This window comes from Photinus pyralis, unplaced genomic scaffold, assembly GCF_008802855.1.
Source record: "Photinus pyralis isolate 1611_PpyrPB1 unplaced genomic scaffold, Ppyr1.3 Ppyr1.4_LG1, whole genome shotgun sequence".
NCBI lineage: Eukaryota > Metazoa > Arthropoda > Insecta > Coleoptera > Lampyridae > Photinus > Photinus pyralis.
This window is the reverse complement of record NW_022170249.1, coordinates 27,874,062-27,901,358: the sequence shown is the minus strand read 5'-3', so window position 1 is coordinate 27,901,358 and position 27,297 is coordinate 27,874,062. Positions and strand designations below refer to the sequence as shown.

Genomic DNA, 27,297 nt, shown 5'->3' with positions numbered 1-27,297 from the left:
AAAGACAAGATAATTAAAAATTTCCACGAAGCCACGCCTACTAGGATTCTGTAGTCGGTCCGTGCCGTTAGACCATATTATTACCTTGCAGGATTTGGAGATAAATTCATTATTCAAGGAAGAAGAAGAGATGAGATGCGAGTATAGGAAGGTTATTGCACTCATTTAAATGATTAAATTTAATTCGATTTCTGGAAGTTTGTGTTTTCCCACTACTTAGGTACTAATTGACACTTGGTTAATTTTTTTATCATAGTATAGGACTAGGTTGTGTAACTCGTCAGTGCATATTTTTTATCCTCTTGTGAACTCCACGTTTTCCTGAAAACGTTTTGATATAATCAATAATCATTCGCATTTTTTCTTTATTTGTGCGTATCGCATTTGCTAAGATTAATTAGGTTTCCTTATTACATAATAGGGAAACGCTACTTACGCATAAGGATAAGTTTCATTATCGATGTGCTCAACTTTGGCAAATTTTCAAATTTTACTGACACATTTAAAAGTGACTGTGGATGTTGGCGCTGAATAAATTTCTGTTGGGAATTTTGCAAGTGGAAGGCACGTTGATAAACTGATAAATGACATTCGTCAACGATTAATCATAACTTAATTCAATAAAAAGCATATAAACTGGTATTTCATAATGGCTGGCTTTAAACTCTGACTGTAATTTGCATAAGCGGCAGCGGCTGTCACTCATACTATTCAAATGATCTTAATTAGTTGTACGGAATATGTCGGCGGTTATTATACTGACAATGTATTACCAGATGGATATTAAAGTGAACGCCGCACCCGGTAATTTTACAGGATTGTACATTCCATTATGTATGCAAATCAGAAAGTTGATAAAATGTAGATCCAATTTTTACTGGCTATCAACCTAAATCAGGATGGCAAGCTCTCACCGAACAGACATGTAAACTAGACAGTTAACTGACAGCTCGACGGCGCACTAGAGACAGCTGACAGTAACAACTTGCTGTCCCGCCACATTGAATATTATTAGCTCATGTTGATCATGTCATAAAACAGAAAATTTTATTGACGTTTCTTATATTTAGCGAACGAACTTGCCTAGAACGGACGAGGTCTACTTTCTAAATTAGACGATTGCGATGTAACAGTTTTATTGAGTCACATAAAATTACTATACGACGTTCCTACCGACATGTAAAAAAATCAAAGTGTATTAGATTTAAACGGACAACCTAACGTTTTTTTCAAATTTCATCACACCACAATAACTGCAGAGAAATTAAGACCTTTTTAAAACATTATCTTCATTCTTAACGAGATGAAAGCTACGATACCGTGTTGCATTTAGCTTCCAATAAAATTTCTAGCGTGACTGCCGTATAATTAATTACAGAGAATCCTATAATTATCCTGTCAACGTTTATAACCTTCAAAGATAATAAAAGCAATATCCTGGCTATAAATTATCTTTAACAATTAATAATAAATTTAATGAGATACTCAAATTGTGTCAATTATCCTTAAAGCTTGAAACGTGTACATGAGTCAGGCGGCATTAATAAACGCAATTAAGTAATGATTTATAATTTATTTATAAACGTGCAGGAAAAGAATTAAATTTCGTATTCAAAATCATCTACAGCTGTGCCGGATCTGTAAGTTTAAAAATGAGGGGTTCATTATTAACAGAAAAACGTCTGAAAATATATTCCAGAATAAGTGAACTATCAGTAATGAACCGTTCATTTATAAGTAAAGGCGTGCCTTTTTGAACAACATTATTAATAGTGTCAAATTGTTATAATACGAGTCAAAGGGGGAATTGTATGATCGTTATCTGAAAATTATTAAGTGGTAGTAATGAACTAATATTAGTACACAGGTAACACAATTGATAAAGAATATAATTATAACGGTAGTTTTTACAGTAAGATCTGAAATTCAAAATCTAATAAAACTTTAATAAATAGGCATATGAATTTAGCTGATTAATATATTAAGTAAAACAAAGGCGATCAAATTCCCATTGTCTTTACGGGTTCCTGGATACAAAATATTGATGTGATTCATAAAAAGAAATACAAGAAAATGTAATGCATATTTCGTGATCATGTAATAAATTACTGGTACATTCTCCTGTTCAAAATACAGACATACATCTCGAATAAGAAACAAAATTTTAAGTCAACCAAAGGAACGGTATTACTCAAATTAAATCCAAATCTCAATCAATAAAACAAAATAACCCAAATCCCTTGCTTGGATCTGATCCTTATTAATAAATAAAATACAAATCTGTTCATGCAAATAATTCTCGTAGGCCGATTCCTTCAGGAAAAATTAAAATTACTTCAAACAACATTAATCTGCAAATTTCTAAAAATAACCGACCACTTAAAAAATTAAAATAACTTAGTTATTGACGTGGATAAAATTCTCTTCTGTTAAGAATTGATCTTGTCTCTCGCGAATACAAAAAAATCATCCTCAAATTTCGAGAAAGTAATACTCGAGATTGTGGTTTATTTAGTCGCAGAGATGAAATGCCACTTTTCCACTGTATTGACCCAATTTATTTTGCAGCAAGCAAGGTGCGCAAATTAATTATCTTTAACATTTTACCGTTAAACGCATGGTTTATTTCTAGTTCCCAAGATGTAAAACCTTCACCTCCGAATAAATTGATTTTCTACTTTTGCTTAAGTACATTAATATGAATATAAGTTTAAATGGACTTAGTACGAATCAGGCCGCTAAAATGTTTATCTTCACCCTACATCTACTGCAATTCGTCTATCTGTACAAGTATAACATTACGGTTAACTACCAATTTGTCACGAGTTCCCTATACTTAATATGTTTTTACTTGCCTGTACTAGATTTCCGGAAGAGGAAATTGAGAAGCGAAGAATGCACCTTGAGGCTTGCGTGGAAAAACCCGCCAACAGGTATGCCGGCAGGTATGCCAGCGAATCTCAAACATTTTTCTATAGTGATGGTCAACCAAAAATAATTAATAAGCACTTACGAAAATAAACTATTACAGGCTAAGGGAAAACGTTTGTATGCTTTATTTTAGGTAGTTTTTTTGCGAAATAACACAAAATATAATTTGTTACTGAAACAGTATTCCATATTGCCATTGTTGCATGATTCAATTCCGTTTTGAAATAAGCACATTTCTTCTCATTTAACTTGTTTAACAATTGTTAGATCTCTATGCTATACCTACCTACACGGCAAGAAAGCCACCCTGTATATTCTTCCATTAATTAATTTACTGTGATATCGTTATCTATAATTTTATTTTTGATTTCTCCATTTCACTAAACGGAAATGTTGGTTCCATATTTCAATCACAGAAACTGCTCCAATTAATTGCAGGATCGGTTTTTCATGTATCCCTTAAATGTATCTGATAGATAATTTCCTATAGGAAATTAACTCTCAGATATAGTTAACGGTAACACAAGAAACCTATCTGTCACAGTTAATGTCTATCTCCGTTATCCGTGCCAAAAAATGTAATCTCATCGGAGGTTATGTATCAGATAAGTTTAACAGAAACATAACAGACGGGTCCTAAATCTCGCATTCGTAGGTTAAGGGGGTTAATCACAAAGGCCATTTGTCAGTATGTAAGGTTTCGAAGTCAATAAAAATTTGTAGACATTCCACCTGTCGAAATAAAACACCTCATTTCACAGTTTTAAATTACGTAATGCAATGCGATCGATAATTTGCAAAGAAAACGAATTGCGGGGTATAATAAAACACTGAAAATGGTGAGACGAAATTAGTTTTTAAAGTAGGTACATGGAACATGAGCGGCTTTCTTTCAAGTTGCACGATCAAAGTGCCTAGTTTGAATAGAGTCCCACGACACGGACAGGTAATTGACCATTGTGTGCCGTAATACTGAAACGGAAAAGAATCACACAATGCACATTTATTATCGGTCTTTTTCAGTAACCGTCATAGCGCATATAGCCACATCATTACACACGTCACCCACCACAATGCATTGGTTCTCTAGATAGCATAAAGTGTCTGACAGCTTGACAGTATAATTAAGATCTACACAATGCTACCAAACAAACCAATCATTAGTTTGAATTCGCGTGAAAAGACGACGAATAAACGTACGTAGCGCTGTACTAATTGCGTGAATAAGCTACTTACAATGAAAAATACAATTATAAAACTTTGTAATTATCATTTATGTATCTATTGGAACAAACGGGTTTGTATTGTTTGTTCTTTACACGGGCTCCATGACCCAAATATTTAATGCATTGACATAGTCTTACAGGCAGTATCACAGTTTTTTTTAGCGTATTTCCACAGAAATAAAAAAAAATGCGCTATTGTGGCCACTTTGTCCGTCCGTCCGTCCATCCGCTCGTTCGTTGAGACGCTACTATTTATTTATCTTAAGAGCTATTGTGTACTTTTTTCACTATTTGGTTCGTTATGGTGTCGAGGCTTGCACCAAGGAAGGAATTTTTTCTGCGATTACTAAAAAAGTTAATGTAAAAAAACCAAAAAACCGTTTTTTACATGTTCCATAATTTTACACTTTTGCCGTTTATTAACGATCCCAGAGATCGTTTATAATTTTGTATTGCTGTCTGTCGTCTGTTTGTTGGTCTGTCCGACTGTTCCTTTGTATGTCTGTCCCTCTATCTATCCGTGTGAACGATAACTTATTTTAGAAATTCCGATCGCTTTGACATCTCCGTTAGTTATGAACTGAATTGCATGTAATTCAATATGGGCATAGCTTTAGCCATATAATACGCAACACAGTGCCCTTTTCGCATCTCGACCTTTTATAAACCGAATTGCAAACTTTTTTATTTATAAAAGTATTTGAATGAAATTTGATACCTACATAGGCACTTGGAATAAATGAAAATCTAACGCCAGTTTCAAAATTTTATTTTGCCCATGCGCAGTGTTCCAACTTTCTTATTTAGAAAAGCATTGAAATGAAATTCTTCTTATAAACTGAAATTGAAGTAGCACGTAAAAAATATTATCAAAGTCCTCGTGTGAGATCGAAGGGACTTCAGCGCATTTTTGTGTGGCAGATTAGTATTCTATTAGCCACTTTTGACTCAACCGTGAATAAAAGATCTTGTCGAAGGATACCACATTCCCTTTGACGGTACCCACTTCCGACGTCCCGTTCACCCGCAATTCGCGTTTGAAGATTTGACTCCACCATCAGTAAGATCATGTCGGGGGCTACCACATTCCCTTTGACGGTACCCACTTCCGACGTCCCGTTCACCCTCAATTCGCGTTTGAAGATTTTTCTCTACCATCAGTTAGATCTTGTCGGAGGCTACCACATTTCCTTTTTCGGTGCATACTTATATTACACCCACATTTTGGTGGATCTCGATAAAAACCTTCCACAAGATAGTACTTAATTTTTGGGGGGCACTTCTCATTGCTCGAGCTTCTATTGGCGACACGAGAAAGAGAGACAGCCATTCGAGATTTGCGAAACGTTAAAACGCGTGACAGAATTCGCAACGGAAGGTAAAAGGTGCCCGAAGTTGACTACCTCTCGAAGACGCGCGCGCGCCTTGCAAAAGGTCGTTAATTTCGCCCCTAGGCCAAAAAACAAAATTTCGCCACGCAAGAGTTGTGCGCGTTTACAACATCTTTCCGATGACACCAATTTGAAAAGAATCGGACTAAAACTGTAGTAGAAGATAGGAAAAAACTGAAAAACCTTCACGTTAGTATACTACGCTCGAGGACGACGCCCAGATGTCGCCAACCCCACATCATGTAGCCCTGTCCCCAAGGTTTACAAATTACACGGTCTTGTAAATACACGTACACCCGTTGCCTTTCTACAAGAGTTCTTCTACGCACCCACATTTGCTGCCAGCCAGCCGACCAGCCAGCCAGCCAGCCAGCCAAAGTGAGATTAAAAGCTACTTTTTACAAATAAATTTGCAAAAATGCGCTAAAAATGGATTGCACATTGGCAACGCTATCTTTCATATTTGTCAATTTGTGACCGGATTTTTACGATTTTAACAGAAGTTGCATCTTACAAATGGGAAATGAATGCAAGTGGAAATGCGCTTTTTGTAAATCGTTGACGATTACTTTTTAACTTGTTTAATTTTGGAGAAATAAAACATCACGTACAATTTAATGAATTTATTTATTTTATGGTCTGAACCAAAACTATAATAATTTATTTAAAGCAACAAAAATTAATGTTATCAACCCAAACAGTGCTTCCGATTTTATAATATAACTTTCTAAGATGCGCCGAAATTTCATAATTTGGGTAAAAAAATTGCTGTGGCTAACACAGATACACCTGCGCATTCGCGAGTCTGCCCAAGCGCTTTTTAGCTCCCCCTTCTAGGTCTAAGAATATGTGTACCAAATTTGCTTGTATTCGGTTCAGCCGTTTAGCTGGGAATGAGAGCACAGACAGATCGACAGACAGAACGACATAAGCGAGATATTGTTTGATTCGGTTACCTGGTGCGACTTTAATACAAAATGTAATTGCTTTATTCTCAGAAGCATTTTTTATATATTAGCAAACACCGTAAGGTAACTCGTTTGAATTAAATCTAATATATATGTTACCGGCAAACTGCGAAATCCGGCATTATGCAAAATGCCTAGGCATTTCGCGAAATGACGAATGCAACAGTCAAAGTGAGAAACGGAGCTGCAGTTCGCACTTTGCCTGCCTCTCTTTAGGGATTTCGGAAAATGCCTAAACATGCAGGCAAAGTGCGAAGGCTTCGTCATTTCCCACAGATTGCGCATACAGCGTTGCCATTGGATGGTAAACGACGCGACGATTGCGATGTTATTTGAGTACTCGCCAAATATTGCGCTCACGTTTAGACTGCATTTCATCTATGGGTTTTCTGTTGAGTCAAGCTTTGGATTTACTGTGGAGAATATATCAGATGGGAGAAGGTACTAACGCGACTGTTTTACGTTTGGCACCGCTGTACGCGAAATCTGTGGAAAATATCCGAGCATTCTACCTTTGCCTGAACGTTTAAGCATTTTGCGAAATCCCTAAAGAGAGGCAGGAGGAGTGCGAACTCGAGTTCCATTTATCACTTTGCCTGCTGCATTGGTCATTTCGCAAAATGCCTAGGGATTTTGCAAAATGCCGGATTTCGCAGTTTTCCGGTAACATATACACAATGGAAAACTTCATCAAACGTTTCAACATCTCCTTTTCGTGCAAAGAGAATTTCCAAAACAGCCTCGTTCAGACAAAAGATAAAATAGACAATAACTAGATAAATCCGGTGTTTACAAATTAAACTACTTGCGATGCTTTTTTACATCGGCCAAACTGGTCGGAAACTTAAAACTAGAATCGTACCAATGTACCAAGTTAGATGCACTGGAAACCAAAGCAGAGATCGGAATTACCTTAGATCAGTTTCGAGCATTCTGTCGGCTACTCCGAGTTAGGTTTTCCTGCAGTTTTCCTAATTCGTATTAGTATAGAACAACCTAAGACCTTCTGCAAAGGCACCTCTAAAAAGCATTATGCGGGTCACTCTGTAATTGGACGCAAGCCTGTTGAGGGCCCAGAACAAGAGAGGAATAATAAATAAATAGGTAAATAAATTTGTGTTTTGGATCTCCATTATCTATACGGAATATGAAAAGTGGGGAATGCAAATTTGAAGTCTGCCTAAATGATGAAATCCTTGTAACATTTAAAGAATGTTTGCTCTTGTGAAAAATCAAAGGTAGGTAATAGCTGTCTTCGTGCAATATTGTTTAAGTTCAATAAGATGGTGGTACCACAGAGTGGAAATTAATTTTACTTGAATTTCTCTCATCAGTAATTAGAAATCAGTAATGTTTATTGTTCAACAGATTGATAATCCATAATATTATGAACATCACAAAAAGTAAATATACACTGTATCCAAGATGTCTCCGAAACCATAGAAGATACGACAATGGTCAAATTAGGGAAAAGTTGCTCAATTAAACATTTATTATCATGCTTTAAAGAAAACCAGAAATTTCCGATTACTTCCGAAGATATGCCAGAAAAACCGAAATTTAGCGATTTGATTTATATTTTTTTCTGATGTGTGTTGGAGGAACGTTTTCGCCCGAAGTACCACAAAAAAAATTACTGTGGCTAGCACAGATACCACCCACACATCTGCACACTCGTGATTCTGCCCATTTAGTTTTCCAGCAGTCAGAAATTGCATTGTTGGAGATGGGCTTCTAAATAAATTGGTCATATATTCCAAGCAATTTTATAAGTGGATATTTTCTATTGTTGGTTGAAATAAATCTATTCATTCCTCCATTCCTTTTATTTTCCAGTAAACTGTAAAGTGAATAACTAATAATAATAATATTTATTCCAACCTAGAAACAATACTGCAAACACAACAAACAAGTATAAATTGTGCACAACTCTTGTGCAGATAAAGTGCATTTTTTTAACAGAAATAGCTTTCGTTTTGACATCACCAATGGATATATTTCTTGCAGACGTCTCAATCATCCGTTGTGAGTACTCTCTTCCGACAATCCGTTCTTGAGGTATAAGGGAATATACCTGATCACGATAAGAGGTCGAGGAGGAGGGGTAGAAAGTAATTACTTTCGTTGAGACCTTTCATTAGAGTGCCAATGAAGGATAAAACTAGTTCCACTCTCTCTTCCCTCACCACCCCGTACTTTGATAAGAGGACAGAATGAAGGGCAGTAGTTGGTAGAAAACGGTTCCTTTCGTCGAGATCTTTAATTAGAATAAAATGAGAGATAAAATTAATTTTGACCCCCTCCCCATTTTAGGCCCCGTCGCTCACTGATCTCGAAAAAGAGTCGCACGGGAAAGTTATAGTTTGTACAAACCAATTTATTTCCATGGGACCTTTCATTAAAATACCATGAAGGGTAGAACATATTCCAAAGTTTAACTTGGCACCACTAAAGGCATGCGTATGCAAAATCTGAGACCAATTGGTTGTATGTAAAAGTTATGCACGTTTTACTTTCAAAAACAGCATCTCAGAAAATAATTGGTGGGGGGGGGGGGCTTTTAGACAGCGAAATTTGATGGCCGTCCGGCAGACCTTCAAGGTATAGGCTACCTACTGCAAAAAATTCAGCACATTTTTTTTAATTCTTAAAAAATGCGCTAAAAAGTAAAAATTATATAAAGTAAAAATTAAGGCAGTGCGAAAATAAACGAAAACTTATTTATTTACTTGCTACATCTGAACATGAATCTGGTGCATGGTTAGATGATTTACCTTCTGCAAATTTAGGAACCCTTTTAGACAAACCCTTTAAACAAGCCCTGTATCGCCCAAATCGGTTCAGTGGTGTTATAGGAGTACGTGTGACGGACGGACGGACGACAAAGTGCAGCCAAAAGCGATTTTTCACTTTGAGGAAATACGCTAAAAAGAAATCTGGTGTTCCTCCGCCTACAAAATACCTGCCATAAGATATCAGCATTGCTATACAGCGAGGAAACGCTGCTAGTGTTTTAGGAGCTTTGGGAAAAATTGACGGGATGCAATGGAAGCACTATTTTATACATATTGTAATTATAAAAATTTACCTACAAGTAGAAACCTAGCTAGTGTCACATGATATTACACAAATTTAATGCGATAGATTTCTTTATTAAGTAGCGAATTTTTATATTGTATAAAAATATTTCACTTAAAAATGCAAATTTAAAGATATTTTGAAAAAATTACCCATAATAAATTGTAACCATTTACCATCTCCAAAGAATTCCTGTTAAAATATGTGGGTAGTTATTTAGTTTGTTCAACAAAATTTATTGAATGTACAAGAAAATAAATGTGCTTTTTACAAACTGTAAAATTCTTGTCGGTTTTACGAGAGGAATGCTAATAGCTTGTCTCTCAACACATGGAAGCGCACGGGTTTATTTATAAACGTTTGAGTAAAATTGCCGGCTGACAAAATTATGTGAAAGTAGATGAGCAATGTACGTACGGGACCAGGAAGTGACGTCACACCAATCAGAATCGAGTATTTCGGTCACGTGGTCACGTGTGAGCCAATCAGAATGCAGTATCGGCCATTTTGTCTACGTCACATTTTGGATGTTTTGCGTCCGGGGGGATCTAGACCAGGAAACGCGTCACACCAATCAGAATCGAGTATTTCGGTCGGCCATTTTGTCTACGTCACATTTTGGGTTGGATCAGGAAACGCGTCACACCAATCAGAATGCAGTATCGGCCATTTTGTTTACGGCGTCACACCAATCAGAATGCAGTATCGGCCATTTTGTTTACGGCGTCACACCAATCAGAATGCAGTATCGGCCATTTTGTTTACGTCATATCTAGGTTTCCCGCGTTTATTTCGGGACCAGGAAACGCGTCATAGGCGGCGTCGAGGATTTGAACCATCGATACGTGAATTACGAATCTGCCGCTTTAGTCAATTGAGCTTATAATTAGGATGGGAAGTTGCAATCTCGCAATAGTGTTTATTTATAGCAGATATGATAAGACTTTTAAAGGTGTAATAACCATTTTATTTTAATGCATGTAATAAATACCTACATAATATTATACAAAATGTAATGCTAGATGTGTTGAAGTTACAATTATAATGGAGTACATCAATGATATTATATTCCTAGTGGAGTATGCTACATCGGATGCAATAGTTTGAAGAGTTTCAGGCATAAATAATAAAAAAAAATTAATATATTTATTATGCAAATTGATTATATTTTTGTAACAAATTATTAAAAGCTTCATCATCCTCTTCTATTTCACTTTTATATTTTCCAATTCAATTACTAGGTCACTTTGCGCATTTTTTAAGGTTTGTACAAAACGCTCTCGTTCCTCCCGTCTTCGCTGCTGTATCCTATCTTGCTGGCTTCTTGCGATATCGGCCTGTAGTACTTCAAATAACTCATCATCGAATATAACATCATTGATGTTCTCCATTATAATTGTAACTTCAGCATAGTTTCCTTAAACGGTATATATACCTACTTTCCTACTGATTAGCATATCCTGCTGATTAGGATATCCTGTTTACAACAGCGGATGTTAGTTTCCTGTTGACGTGACCGGACGCTGTTTCCTGCTGATTAGAATTTACCGGATGCTGCTTCCTGTTAACATGAACGGATGTTAGTTTCCTGTTAACGACCGGACGCTGTTTCCTGCTGATTAGAATTTACCGGATGCTGCTTCCTGCCGATGACCGGATGCTGCTTCCTGTTCCCGCCATTTACGTTTCCTGCTGATTAGAATTTACCGGATGCTGCTTCCTGTTGACGTGACCGGATGCTGCTTCCTGTTCCCGCCATTTACACTTCCTACCAATTAGGATGTTTCTAGGAGGGATGTTTAATATATAAGAGTGAGTATGCGTATGTTTATGCATATACAGATTGACATACATACATCGAACATCACAACAATGAATGCTGATTTGCTGAAAATTAACAGTAGCGGAAATGCAGTGGAAAGAACTATCATTAAACGTGGAGATATGGAAGTAGGCAAAATTTATGAAATCGAACGAATGAAGGCGATAATCAGTTCCTATGGACGTGGAATAGTGTGCGAAATTGTCGATAATATTTCTATTTTCCTTCCTCAGCGCATGGTGCGAGAAATGGACGATGAAATGGTCGATCGATTAAATAAAGTAAAGCTGGGAGTGGTGATGAATGGACTATCTACCAATAATGCATTGAAATTAGTAGAAATAAAATAATATATTTTTGAAAATAAAGTTTAATGTGATATATGTTGTTATTTATTTCCCGCTAAAAACGTTAATGACGTTGACGAGTGTTTAGGTATAAAAGTAGCTTGAGTGGCGATCGGCGTTCAGTCGCATGTCTAAGTGCATACGGGTGGTGTAACGATATATATTTGAAAATGTCCTCGATTATTGAAAATATCAACGCATCGCTCCAAATGGTTGAGCATTTTTACAAACACTATAATCCGAGTGATGCAGACAAAATTCTAAAGTTTATCAATATTATCAACATTAATATCAAGCATATCAAACTTGCGTTAGGAGGTGCAATATCGATTGGAGATAAACGACATCTTGCGGCGGTAGCTGGTAAAATGGAGCGCTACAAGTTGCTGATCAGTGAAATGGGTAAACCTATAACCGGCACATCGCTTGAGGAAGAAAAGAAAAATGTAGAGTGGAGGGATTTGACTACAGCCTTCAAGTCGAGGGTGAGCACCGGCATTATTATCAATTTAGGACATAAAACGCTAGGCACATTTTTCCATGATTGTTTTCAAATATTTTCAAAGAAAATCAAGGATATATTTAGTCAATACAACCATCCGCTAAAATTAAATTTTGAGTTTTGTGCCGAATTTGTTAAACCTGTCCCAAACAACGACCAAGATTTAGTATCTAGAGAATTTACTTTCTTAACCAAAAATTTTACTATTTTAAGTTGTAATTTAGAAGAACAAAACTTAAAGCAACTGTTTAATTGTAACGTCGTAGATTATTTAATGCGGCGTCTGCTTGATTTTGAAGAACAGGAAAGTGGTTGGGCCTTATCTAAGATTATTTCGTTAAGTGTGAATGCCAATAGTGCGACTCTAATAAGAGCGTCATCCTACATCGAGTTGCCTAATGAAATCAAGTCGAAGCAGGCGGTCATCAACGTTAAAAACAACGATGAGGCTTGTTTCGGATGGGCCCTATCTTCAGCGCTTTTCCCCTTGTCAAAACATTCCGATCGTGTTTCCTCATATCCCTATTATGCTCAAATCTTAAATTTCGAAAACATCACTTTTCCAATGACCCTTGAACAAATTCCTAAATTTGAAAAACAAAATCCCAACTTATCTCTTAACATTTATGGTCTCATCCGAAAATCTGTTTCGAATTACATCACGGCTCCTTTGTATTTAACCTCTGATAAAAAAGAACGTCATGTAAATTTGCTAATGATACAAGACGATTACGAAATCGAAGGTAACGTTGATCGTATCGTTGATGATCATCGCTATGATGTGGCTGTAAAATTTCACTTTTGCTGGATAAAAGATTTATCCAGATTGGCGCATTCACAATTAACGAAGAATCACAAAAAACTATTCATATGTGATAGGTGCCTCCACTATTTTAATTCTGAAACCAAATTGAGCAAACATGAAATAGATTGTAAGCAGATGAATAAATGTAGATTAAATACACCAAAGCCCGGCACAACGGTTAATTTTAAAGACTATCAATTTAAACAGACCGCTCCTTTCATCATGTATTGCGACTTGGAATGTTTAGTTCAAGAATATCAGGAAGATGAGACGCGCAACACGGTTAAATATAAAGAGCATAATGTGTGCAGCATTGCATATTATCTTCATTGTACATTTGACAATTCTTTATCAAAACTTCAAATAAAGAGAGGTGAGGACTGTATTAATTGGTTTACAAGCGAATTAGTCAAAATTGCAGGCAACTTACAACAATATTTTGATACTCCAATGCCAATGAAACCCTTAACCGATATAGAAATGCTGGCATATAATGCAGCTACTCATTGTCATATTTGCGAAAGCCCAATATTGGAGGGGGAGGTCAAGGTCAGGGATCACTCTCACTTCGGGACCGGAAATTGGAGGGGGGCGGCCCACCAGAAGTGTAATCTTCAATATAAGGCCCCCCACATGATTCCAATATTCTTTCATAATTTCAGCGGATATGATAGCCATTTTATTATAAAAAATATCGCTCAAGCTATTCCAGGCAGAGTTACGCTACTTCCTAAAAATAAAGAACGTTACATATCGTTTACCAAATATATGAAAGACACGGACATACAATTCAGATTTGTAGATTCATATCGTTTTATGAACGAATCATTAGACAAGTTATCTTCATATTTGAAATTTGACGATTTTAAAATTTTACGCAGCACGTTAAACCATTTAAGCGAGGAGCAATTAAAGTTGCTTATCAGAAAAGGCGTTTATCCATATGAATATATGAATGAGTGGGCGAAATTCGAAGAAACATCACTTCCAGCAAAAGAGAAATTTTATAGCAAGTTATCTCAAACGGACATTCCTGAATCAGAATACATGCATGCGCAAAACGTTTGGCGGAAATTCAACATTCAAAATTTAGGTCAATACAGCGATCTTTATTTGATAACGGATGTGCTTTTGCTAAGCGATGTATTTACGAATTTTCGCGAAAAATGCATTACAACGCATAAGCTAGAACCTGCATTCTTTTTTACTGCTCCGGGGTATACATGGCAATGCATGCTTTACTATACAAAAGTGAAATTAGACCTTTTGTCTGATATAGATATGATACTATTCATGGAAAAGGGTATAAGAGGTGGGATAACGCAGTGTTGTACGAAATATAGTAAAGCAAACAATAAATATATGGAAAATTATGATGCGAGGAAACCTTCATCTCACATCCTTTACACGGATATGGTGAATTTGTATGGTTGGGCTCAAAGCCAATGTCTACCCCAAAATAATTTTAAATGGCTTAGCGAATCAAAAATAAAATCATTAACAACCGAAACCTTAATGAAACTACCTGATGACGCAAATGAAGGTCTAATATTAGAGGTAGATTTAACATATCCGCAGCATTTGCATAATCGACATAAGTACATACCATTTTGCGTTGAACATAGTAAACCTCCTGGTGGTAAACATGTGAAACTGCTCGCAACCTTAACATCTAAATCCAAATACGTGATTCACTATCGTAATTTAAAACAGTGTCTGCAAGCAGGACTTGTGCTTGAAAAAATCCATCGCGCGATAAGCTTCAACCAGTCTCGTTGGCTTAAACCGTATATAGATTTGAATACAAGGTTGCGAGCACGAGCTAGTAATCCGTTTGAAAAAAATTTATATAAATTGCTAAACAATGCTAATTTCGGAAAGACGATGGAGAACGTGAGAAACCATCGAAATATAAAACTCGTTACTCGTTGGAATGGCAGATATGGAGCCAATTATTACCTTTCCCAGCCTAATTTTTGCAGTAGGGAAATTTTTGATGAAGAATTGATGGCTATCGAGCTATCTAAGGTGGAAATTATGATGAATAAACCACTCTATGTGGGAATGGCTATTCTCGATATTTCTAAAACCTTAATGTATGATTTTCACTATAATTTTATGCAGCGGCAATTTGATGATGATTGCATGAAACTCTTGTACATGGATACCGATAGCCTCGTATATGAGTTAATGTGTGATGACGTGTATGATCTGATTCGAAACAATATCGAGCGATTTGACACGTCTGATTTTGTTGAAAACAATGAATTTAACATCCCCAGATGTAATGCTAAGGTGATCGGTTTAATGAAAGATGAAATGAGCGGTAAAGTGATAACCGAGTGGGTGGCCTTGGCATCAAAAATGTATAGCTTTAGGACTAGGGATTGTGATGTTAAGAAATTGAAAGGTGTAAAGACTAATATTGTAAAGAATAGAATAACTTTTAATGATTATTTAAAGTGTTTAAAGAACCAGGACGTTAAAATCGTTTCCCAAAGCAGCATAATTTCAAAAAACCATAAAGTGTATAGCGTAGAGCAAACTAAAATTGCTTTATACAATAACGATGATAAGAGATATACACTACCTAATCAGATCGATACGCTGCCTTGGGGACATTTTAACATTCCCATTCAAATGGAATTAGAATAAGTAGTCTATTCATAACATTGTATTTATTAATATAAGTATAAAAAAAATTGTACAGTTATATGCAGTTATAGCATGGCTGTTTATCAATATATTTGTAAAATACATTTGCATAATAAATCTAATAAAGATTATACTAAATCTGATTTTTTAATCCACGAGTCATGTGATTTATCCATGCCAAGCCATCGAACGTAGAGCTGGTCTCCTTTACGACGTAACACTTTCTCAACAAGAAATATATCCGGATGAGCAGTTTTCTGCATTTCTTCCGCGTAGAATTGCCCCATTATTGGTTTACCAAATGAATCCTCCAATAAGTACGTAACGGGATTGCCAACTTTTACTTTAACCACCTTGAATAATTCGGTAGAAAAGTTCGGAGTGTAGCCTTTTGAAAACACCGATTTATACTTGGATATTCGTACAACGTCACCAATTTTGAATTTAGCTGGTCCCATTATCTTTATATTATGGAACATTGGTAAGTATGTCTTTGCAGCTACATCTTTAGGCTTCATCTTAATAGTCGAATGTCTCGTATTATTATAGCCTAAAGTCACTTCCGCTAGCACATCAATCCATTTATATCTTCCGCGAAGACTGAACCGCTTATATAATGCATTTTTGAAAGTTTTTATCACTCTTTCAACTATGGCCGCTTTCTTTACGCTATACGTAGAGTAATGATTGATGGTATGTTTCAGCATTAACTTTTCAAAATCCTTATTATAGAATTCTTTTCCTTGATCGGTTTGTAAATTGACTGGCACTCTTCCTTCGCACATAATAGCGGTCATGTTTTTGCTCACTTCACTAGCATTCTTCGATTTTAAGGGTCGCGTCCATAGGTATTTGGAGTAGCAATCAATTACGGTTAATATATATTTATAACCTCGATTATCTTTAGAATATCGCGTGAATTCGGCCAAATCAGCTTGCCATAGGTCATCACGATGCTTGATTATCGTTCTTTTTCGAGGAAAATTTTTTCTCGCCGATCTGTGCAATTCCTCGACGACGCCGAGCTTCGTCATCTTCCAAATCACTACCGATAAATGGCGGAGATTCACGCATAGTCAATGCGGCAAAGTCTGTCACCGGACTCATCCCTAGTTTTTCGCGAATTTCATCCAAGTTGCGCTCCATTTCATGCATGACATTCATATGACCATCGGTGATTGACTTAAACGATTTTACAAACATGTGTAGGTATCCATTTGTTACGGCATCGCCATCGTTCACCGGATCAGCTAGATGGGTTAGCCGATTACCACGCATATCATATTGTTGGCTTGCGGCGTTCCGAGTACTATTATCCACATATTGTTTTGTAGCAACATCGCTACCCTTAGCAGGATCGGCAACATTACATATTCTCTTGTTTTGCATATCATAATCATTAGCAGCGGTAAATTGCAAGGTATTCTGTTCGTTATATAATCTTGAGGACGAATGTCTTCCGAATTTGTCAACGCTCATTTTCGGACTAAGCAATTATACCTTCTTCTCGGAGCTCCTCTTCAATGCTTAAAATCTCGTTGTTGTGTCCGGTATGACCGGCTGCTTGCGATGCGTGTAACAGTCTGAGACGCTCGACTAGTTCGTGGGGAGTATTCCAGTACACGTACTCCTTCTGTTTATTATTAACCTCCTTCACACCTGCTCCAAAATGTTCCGATAGTAGCGGCTTCACGATATTAACGTATTTATGCGACTTAGTACCCATGATTTGTTGTCTAGGATCGTAGTTCCTTTTGTATGCGTTAGTAGCTAATAAAATATCTTTATACGATTGACTATCCTTGAAGGAGTAATTATGCGGCTTTTTAAGCACGAGCAATTCATATAGCCCAGGAGTGCCGGTATAAAGTGTATTTTTTATGTTTATATCGGGCCCTTCAAACTGCACTATAGAATCTCCTATAGCCCACTCTTTGAATTCGGAATCGTATCGAAGTCCGTGAACGTGATCGACCTCTCCCGTTGCATCCTTAATCATCCGGTCGATATAATGGCGAGGTAAATGATGATACTGGTCTAAAAATTGCTGATCATCATGTAGCTGTGATAAGTTGCTAATCGATCTAGTAGTTTCCACCGCTTCATCGTTTTCTTCTTCGTCAAGCGCTATTTCGCTAATATCGGGCGGAAAACTAATTCGTTTACGAACTGCAGTATTTTCGGTGCGTCGAGGCGTTGCAAATTGTTCTTGCATTGGAGTTGATTCATATTCAATTTTATTTTCAAATTTTGGCGTTAACGCTTGTTTTTTCAACTCCTGCTTAGCTAGCGTCTTCAATGGGTCAACTATAGGCTTATAAGTCTCTTCCACTAATCGCAATGTTTCGGTTTCGCCTCTTTTAAGAGCCGCAAGCTTGCGTTTTATTTCGCTACGGGTTTTAGTTAATTTTCTTTTAATTGCCTGATCTTGCGCGTTCATCTTAACGGCCCGCATACAATCAACTAAACTGATTATCGATGAAAAGTGCTTCTAATAGCAGTCCAAAGGCGGTTCATATCGGTGCAAAAACGGTTCGTAGCAATCAAAAGCTGTTCAATAGCGGTCCAACATCGGTTCAAAGCTGTCCAAAACCGGTTCAAAACAGCTCGAAAGCGGTTCATAAGCGGTTCAGAGGCGGTCCAAAGGCGGTTCATAGCGGTCCAACATCGGTTCAAAGCTGTCCAAAACCGGTTCAAAGCAGTTCGAAAGCGTTTCATAAGCGGTTCAGAGGCGGTCCAAAATTGGTTCAAAGCTGTCCACACCGGTTCAATGATGCTGTTCAACAGTAGTTCAAAGTTGTCCAAGTGCGATATAACAATCAAAACCTCGTCGATATCGGCCATAATCAAAGTCCTTTACAATACACATGAAATCGTGCTTATGCATCCAACACTTTGAGCCCATTAATTTAAACTGCTCAAAGGTCATGTCGCTACCAACATGCTCATCATATACATGTTTCAAATTTATATAGTCTTGCTTAAATAGGACAATAACGTTTACATTATCGCGTATTAGCTGCTTAGGTATTTTGGAATATGTCTGACAAAGATAGAACGAGTCCACACCAGAATGTCGTCCTCTGCAGAAATAATCCCTAATTATATCTTGATTTAGACACGCAACATCGTCAAATATCATTATCGAATTTTTGCTAATCTCCTCTAGAGTTATTACGTCATCCTTATCACTATAAGCATTATACTTAATGCCTTTAATGGGTTTAAGTACTTGTTCCAGATATTTATACTTCGGCTGCTCTAACGACTTGGAGTATACATATACATTTTCAAACTTCAGACCATTCGCTGCTTCTAATAAACTTATCATCGCATTCGTTTTTCCGGATCCCGATGGTCCACAGATGACCGCTCTAATTGAAGCCGGAAATAATGAGCCGTGTTTCCCCGACACTTCCGATTCAGTATACAAATCATGATCCTCAACATGCAATTGCTGAGGTTGCTTCATAAACTTCATTATTACTCGATAGTTTGAGTTATACTGATCAGTTCATGGCCGATCGCCGAGTAGGAAAGGGGTTTATAAACAGCTTGATAAACAAATTGCCGGTGGAACTTCATATCCCCGGATATCAATACTGCGGACCGGGAACCAAACTACAGCAGCGTCTAGCTCGGGGTGATCAAGGAATAAATCAGTTGGACGCTGCATGCAAGCAACACGACATCGCATACAATCAATTCAAAGACGTTGAGAATCGTCATCGGGCCGATAAAGAACTTCAAATTCGAGCTTGGGATCGTGTAAAGGCAAAGGACGCTAGTTTTGGAGAGAAAGCAGCAGCATTAGCCGTAGCTGGAGCAATGAAGGCCAAAAGGAAGCTTGGCATGGGAGTAACACGACGTATCGCAAAGCGCGGGAAAAAGAAGAAGACTTGTTCGTTTAGAGGCGGAGTTTTAACGCCAATTCGAAATTCAATAAAAGGCCTATCATCATCGGCAAACTTGAATAAACTTATCAAAATAAGTTTGTTGGCCGCCAAGAAAGCGGTTAAAGCTGCAGGCGGTAAGCAAAGAGTGAGAGTGCCGCGAGTGATACCAATACCTAAAGTCGGAGGTTTTCTTCCGTTCCTAGTACCGCTCTTTGCCGGTCTTTCAGCTGCGGGCGCAATGGCCGGTGGAGCTAGCGGTATAGCTAAAGCAATTAACGATGCGTCGGCCGCGAAGAAGCAGCTGGAGGAAAATAAACGGCATAACATGGCAATGGAGGCCGCCTCGTTGGGTAAACAAGGCAGTTCGCTGTATCTTCAACCGCGTAAGACTGGATACGCCTTATATTTAAAACCATATCCGGCAAAAAACTTTTAAATTTGCCGCGAAAAGCATTAACGGACTCGGATCTTGTAAAGTATGCGAAAGACGTACCCTTCTTCAGAGGAGTGTTTATGCGTGATAAATTACCGCGAAAACCCCATTTAAACGAGTGCGCTATCGTAAACCTGGATGATGCTAAAGGAAGAGGTACGCATTGGGTTGCTTTCAAGAAACGCGGCATGAAGGCAGTTTACTATGATAGCTTCGGCGACTTGACGCCACCAATAGAAATAGTTAAATATTTATCCGGATGCAACATCATATACAATTATACTAGGGAGCAAAATTATAATACGCTGATATGTGGACATTTATGTTTAAATTTTCTGTATAATAAATAATAATTGAACCTAGAGTTTGTTTACTTCATCAGTCATGTCTCAAACGTTCACCTTAACAGGTGCCGGCAACGTCCTCAGCACCTCATATTTTCCGCCGATCGAACTAGACCGCAATTATCAATATGGATTAGGGTTGGTTGGCTTTTACGGCTGTAATTCTATACGCAATATATTTGAGGGAAACAACAAATTTTACTATGCAGCGGCCGATAGCATCTTCAAAGAGATTACCATTCCGAGTGGCGCGTATGAAATTGAAGAGATCAACAGGATTCTACAGCATCATATAAACGAACCAACCAATTCGATGGACTTTATGTTGAGACCTAATAATAATACGCTAAAATGCGAAATGAAAACCATACACGATATTGACTTTAGGAAATCGAACTCCATCGGTCGCATGCTCGGTTTCTCTCCTAAATTGTATAAAGGAGGTAGAACCCATGAATCTGATCTGGACGTGCAAATAATCAACGCTACTAATATACACGTCGAGTGTAATCTAACGGGTGGAGCATACAGAAACAGTGCGCTATCTCATACAATCTTTGAATTTGACGTACACGTTGAGCCGGGCTATAAGTTAATCAAGGAGCCGGCTACGATTATATATTTACCGGTACTCGCGCATCAAATAGATAACATAACCTTGAGGTTAGTCGATCAAGACGGTCATTTAGTAGATTTCGGCGAAGAAAGAGTGACTATTCGATTGGAGCTGAAAAAATATGGGACTTAAAATTTTCTGTAAGCAAGGTTCTTCATTTAGTCATCCATCGTCGGCCATCGACGCAACAATTGCTCACGGTGCATTAACCGAAGACGACGTACAGTTTTTGCAATATCTCGGCTATACAGTACTAAGAAAAGATGGAAGAAGCATTAAAAAACCTATTCACGGGCGTAAAGTATGAAGACATGATCGTGGAATGCGATCGCAGAACATACCATCCTTATACGACAAACGCTTATGGTAACTCCGATGAGATTAATCTCGTCATACAGAAAGCGGATCTCATCACGGCCACCTACGATAGCGTTATATATTTAGAAGGAACGCTGAATCCGACTACCGCAAATAAAGCTTACGATTTCACCAACAACGCGCCGCTCTTTCTCTTCGACGAAATTAGGTTTATTTTGGGTGATCAGGTGATAGAAACTGTTCGATTACCCGGAATAAACAGCACCATCAAGGGGTTTTGCTCATACACATCAGATCAAAGCAGATGCTTATCGCATGCAGGTTGGAGCCCTTCCGGGTCTCCTCAGATACTAAATAGCACGAAGACGGCTTTCTGCGCTTCCATACCTCTAAAGCATGTACTCGGGTTTGCCGAAGGATACAGGAAGCCTCTAGTCAACATCCGTCAAGAACTGATATTAATTCGTTCCAAGGACGATAGTGATTGCTATAAAGGCGAGACTGAAGTTAAGATTAATCTTACGAAGGTAACATGGAAAGTTCCGTACATAATTCCTAACGATGCTATGAAGTTATCGATCTACGGGAGGATTAACAAGAATTCGCCGATACAAGTGGCGTTTCATGCGCGCGACCTTTACGTATACCCAACCTTACCCAGCACCAGATCATTGGTTTGGTCGGTAAAAAGCAGCACCGGTTTTCAACGGCCTCAATGGCTACTGATTGCGTTCCAAACTAGGAAGCGAAATAACAAAGAAGCAGATGCGAGCGAGTTTAACCATTTAAGCATTTCCAATATAAAAGCAAACATTAACAACCGAAGATATCCGTATGAGCAGCAAAATCTGGTTTTTACCGATAACAAGTATGTGGATGCTTACGAAGAATATTTAAACTTTCGTAATCAATATTACGACTCGTCGCAGGAGAGCTCCCTTCTTAGCTACAAAGAGTTCGAAAAGCAGCCTATCTTCATTATCAATTGCACCCGTCAAAACGAGAGCGTCCATAACGTGGTGATCGATTTGAAGCTGGAAGTTGAAGCATCATCTGCATTTGCAAATGAAACTATCGCTTACTGCGTTATTTTACATGATGCATTAATCGAGTATGAACCGTTCACCGGCATCGTACGCAAAACTTAATTATAGTTCACGTAAAAGTGTAATTAAACTTTATATAAATGAAGAGTGTCAGTTTTGACGAATCAAAAAATAAAATTTATATCTTGCGAGTTTGGTCCTATGCTCACAGAGAAGCAAGAAAGGGTCCGTGGGAAACTGTCGCATTAGATAGGTACCGCTTCAAATGTAAAATAGAACGCATTGCAGCTGTTTTGGAGCCCATATTATGTAATCGTATTAAGATGTATCAATTGCAATAAAGTAAAAATGATTGAATTTGGTTGTTTTATTTAAAAAAAATTACTGAATTACATGAGTATTATAAATATAATAAACGTTAGATAAAGCGCAACAACAAAGTGAGCGCACATGATAGTAGCAACATGCTTCTAATTTAGGTAGAGCTGGTTCTTCTTCCACCTCGGTGACATTTTGCGATAGAGTTTTTCGAATGAAATCGGCTTTTTCTTTTCCTTTAACGTATATTTGGTCTGATGATGATATTAACTGGCGAAGTATAATTGGAAACATGTAGGATGGCGTATGACCATGCTCCCATTTAATTCCGTGATGGTTATGAATTAGCCAGGTAGCTTGCCGTTGTAAATCGGTAGATAAGCTATTCCACGGAAATGGAGGCCTGAACATAAAATGAGCAACCTGCTTGCCATTATAAATCGCCAGTTCTTTTGGTATAAATACGTTTCTTGATGTTTTAAAGCCTTGTACATCGATTACAGTCTGCACCATTATGTCGTTGAGAGAGGATTAAGTATTTATAACCTAATTTTTAATTCATTTCAATATATTCCCCCACTACCACATCCTTATTAGTCCTCCAAAAGAAAATTTTGAATCAGTATAGATTTTACAATCATGCAAGCTGCAGTTGTCGTACTGAGCTGGTTTTTCTGTATTAGTGCTAATGCTGCTGCTGCTGCTGCTGATAATGTTGACGACGGCAGCGATACAATCAGTGAGCGTGAAATCGATATGGCATATAGTCATCTCACCAAATATGGATATATAAAGGAGCCTGGTGAAGGTGAATCAACTCAAGATAATCGTACAAATATCACCGTTAACGCTTTAAAGAAATTTCAAGAACTCTATAAACTACCTAGTGATGGCAGATTAAATGCCGAAACATTACAACTCATGTCTCGACCTAGATGCGGAAATATTGATGACCCAGCAGCGTATATGACTCATCGGTATAAATGGACAAAACAGACTTTGATTTACTATATTTCCAATATGCATGACCTGCACATTTTACAGATGACGGATAAAGCATTTCAAGTTTGGGCGAACCACACAAATTTGAAATTCAAATATAGCTCAAGGAACCCAGACATATTAATATCATTTCATACCCGAAAGCATGAGTTCGCTTCACCACCATATCCGCAATGTGCATTCGAGTTTGATGGATTGGGCAATGTATTAGCCCATGCATACTTTCCCTCCAGAGATCAGAATGTTGTTGAAATGCATATAGATTGGGAAGAACGCTGGCATGTAGCAGATGCAAATGCACCTCCCCCCGGTTATTCTAGTTATTTCCAAGTTGTCTTACACGAAATAGGTCATACTCTCGGATTACACCATTCGAGCGATGAAAATGCACTCATGTTTCCTTATTACAATTCAAATATGATCACGCTACATGAGGATGATATAGCTGGAATCCGAGCACTATATCCTAGTGATACTGCTGGTACCCCTTCACCAGAGAATAAAACTTATCATCTTTCAACGCGTATTAAGACAACTACACCTACTCCCAAGACTACTACTCGCAAGACCATTAAACCACCTGACCTGTGTACCATTCAAATCGAACACTTTTTGATTCTAAACAAACGACTTTATATGTTTTATGAACATTGGGTTTGGATATCGGCGTTAAACAGCAGCAAAGTGGAACCTGCCAAGAATCTGCTTGAGTGGTTAACGTTTCTTCCGGCATCTTTTAAACGTTTGGAAGCGGTATATCAAAAGCCTAACGGTGATGTTGTCTTCTTTAGTGGCGGTCGCATATACATAGTGCAATTCCCTAGTCTGCAACTGCTACCAGGATGGCCTCAACCTTATAGCCACTTCACAATTCCCAACAGCCATAAAGTGAATGCTGCAGTTAACACCTATACCGGACGCACGCTTATTTATCATGGTGCAAATGAACTGCTAGATTTGGATGATTGTAGTCATCGGCCTAAAAATCGCTTAATATATGCGGAAACCTTTCCGGATATTCCGGCTAAGATAACTTCTATATTCAAATACATGGATGGATACCTATACTTTATCACCGGAAATAAATTTCATAAATATAGTGAATATACAGGTCGTGTAATTCAATCAGGTGACATTGATCTATCCTTATTCAATATTCATTGTGCTAATAAAGGCGTATTGGAGCAATTATATAATGTATTAGCTAAACTTTTAAAGTTTGATAAACATATTGAATTGTATATGCGGCATTAGGTGGATAATAAGTTGATGTGTATCCATACCTATGAATAAATAAAAAGCATTTTTATGTTAAAAAATTATTTATTTTAACATGCTAATTTTACTAACAACCGTATTTATAAATTTTCGAGGGTGAATGTTTACAATTTCTGTTAGAAGAGTCAAGTCTTGCAAATTATCATACTTTTCCTTCCAACTGCTTAGCGATGTTAACAATTTGAGATTTTGGCATATCAATTTCCCTCTCGATAAAATGCTCTCTTCGCTAGTAACACCTTCGGTATGTAGAATTTTTGCAACCTCACGCGTAAAGTCATCATAAAGACAATACATCGCATAGTGGTTGGCAACATCCAATTTTTGAGTAATTACTTCGGAAGCGATAAATATCATATCGATTGCTTGCTTGGAAAATATTATAGATTTATCTGATTCGCTTATTCGAATACATCCGCCGTCTTCTTCTTCTTCCGCTTCAAGTATTATTATTTTGGACTCGGTAAAAATTTCATGCTTGCTCCTTCTTTTAGGCGTACACTGCACCATATGTTTAATTAAGTGTTCAGTTTTAAAATTGAATATTTCTTTCCATTCGCAACGCTCAAATTGTAAATACTGGTCATCATAATGCGGAGGACATGATATTTGCACGATGGAATCGAAAAAGTACTCGTCCAGTGTAACGCCAACTTCGAGAATAATGCCTCCGTCTAAGAATAACGACCACGAAGATATTAAGGTTTCCTTTCCTATAAACATACATCTTTTGCTTCCACAATAATCGGCGTTATTCAATGCATACCTTGCTCCTCTTTCGAGGATTCATTCACCGATAATTTATCCAGCGAAAGTGATGACTTTGCATCATCTTCGCTACCCCACGAATCTTGCGATTGTTGCTGTATTTGTGCACTCATCTCGATATAAATCGATTTTTTACTTTCTTATTACTCTTATACCTGCTCTTAAAAGTACTTCTGGAGGGGATTTGAAGAAATCCATCATGCGCAGTGTATCTTAAAGGTGTAGGTATAAAACGGGGATGCTAATGTTCATTTCGGTCCTCATATCGAACGATAATGGATCGAATACTTTACAACATCGCTAGGCGAGAGGCTCAAAAGGAGTCTAATTATATTGAGACGAAGAGCGAATTGTTAAGTTTAAGTGTAAATGACTTATTGAAAATATGGATCAAGATTCCAACCGTATTTCAAAGAGATTGTGAGCTGCGGAATCGAATACGATGTACAAAACACTGGAATCAACCATGGCAGCGCACCCACATCGATGGTCCAGCGCCGTTAATGATTTATTGTAGAGATTGTATTATGGCGGAGCGCACACAAAAAACTTTGTAGCTTCATAATTTCTAGCATTTTGTATATGTAGATATTTATTATATTAATTAAAATAAAATGGTTATTACACCTTTAAGCGTCTTATCATAGCTGCTATAAATAAACACTATCGCGAGATTGCAGCTTCCCATTCTAATTATAATAACAACTAAATTTCGCACGCTGTTACTCTATACCTATAGCAGGTAGGGTTAGCTGTAGCTCATATGTGAGTATCTAACGCGACCCTCTACGCCCCTGCAATCGCGCGCCCCTTTTAGCTCAGTTGACTAAAGCGGTAGATTCGTAATTCATGTATCGACGGGCATCCGTTCATGTTAACAGGAAACTTACATCCGGTAAATTCTAATCAGCAGGAAACAGCGTCCGGTCACGTCAACAGGAAGCAGCATCCGGTCACGTCAACAGGAAACGTAAATGGCGGGAACAGGAAGCAACATCCGATTATCGGCAGGAAGCAGCATCCGGTAAATTCTAATCAGCAGGAAACGTAAATGGCGGGAACAGGAAGCAACATCCGATTATCGGCAGGAAGCAGCATCCGGTAAATTCTAATCAGCAGGAAACGTAAATGGCGGGAACAGGAAGCAACATCCGTTCACGTCAACAGGAAGCAGCGTCCGGTAAATTCTAATCAGCAGTATGCGTTTCCTGGTCCAGAAATAAACGCGGGAAACCTAGATATGACGTAAACAAAATGGCCGATACTGCATTCTGATTGGTGTGACGCCGTAAACAAAATGGCCGATACTGCATTCTGATTGGTGTGACGCGTTTCCTGATCCAGAAACACCGGAAGCAAAACACGCAAAATGTGACGTAGACAAAATGGCCGATACTGCATTCTGATTGGTGTGACGCGTTTCCTGATCCAGAAACACCGGAAGCAAAACACGCAAAATGTGACGTCACAAAATGGCCGACTCACGCGCTCCCATTGGCTCACACCGCACCACGTGACCACAATACTCGATTCTCATTGGCGTGACGTCACTT

General features: G+C 37.8%; 3 protein-coding genes across 3 annotated transcripts; 2 read left to right on the top strand and 1 right to left on the bottom strand.

Annotated features, from left to right (window-relative positions):
• The first annotated feature begins 11,933 nt into the window (after window positions 1-11,933).
• On the top strand, window positions 11,934-15,725 carry LOC116159295. Its single transcript, XM_031472254.1, has one exon. It carries the CDS (start codon window positions 11,934-11,936, stop codon window positions 15,723-15,725), a length of 3,792 nt encoding a protein of 1,263 aa, XP_031328114.1.
• A 5,552-nt stretch (window positions 15,726-21,277) lies between these two features.
• On the top strand, window positions 21,278-22,480 carry LOC116159273. Its single transcript, XM_031472228.1, has one exon. It carries the CDS (start codon window positions 21,278-21,280, stop codon window positions 22,478-22,480), a length of 1,203 nt encoding a protein of 400 aa, XP_031328088.1.
• Window positions 22,481-25,016: 2,536 nt separating this feature from the next.
• On the bottom strand, window positions 25,017-25,886 carry LOC116159477. Its single transcript, XM_031472454.1, has 2 exons — window positions 25,743-25,886; window positions 25,017-25,689 (listed from the first exon to the last, which is right to left on the bottom strand). The coding sequence occupies exons 1-2, from the start codon at window positions 25,855-25,857 to the stop codon at window positions 25,022-25,024; spliced, it is 783 nt and encodes a 260-aa protein (XP_031328314.1). The 5' UTR covers window positions 25,858-25,886; the 3' UTR covers window positions 25,017-25,021.
• Between the last annotated feature and the right edge of the window lie 1,411 nt (window positions 25,887-27,297).

Coding starts and splice junctions, on each gene's coding strand:
- LOC116159295 (XM_031472254.1), top strand. CDS start 11,934: ATGTCCTCGATTATTGAAAATATCAACGCATCGCTCCAAATGGTTGAG.
- LOC116159273 (XM_031472228.1), top strand. CDS start 21,278: ATGGAAGAAGCATTAAAAAACCTATTCACGGGCGTAAAGTATGAAGAC.
- LOC116159477 (XM_031472454.1), bottom strand. CDS start 25,857: ATGAGTGCACAAATACAGCAACAATCGCAAGATTCGTGGGGTAGCGAA. Junction 25,690..25,742: donor ATCCTCGAAAGAGGAGCAAG/GTATGCATTGAA, acceptor GTATGTTTATAG/GAAAGGAAACCTTAATATCT.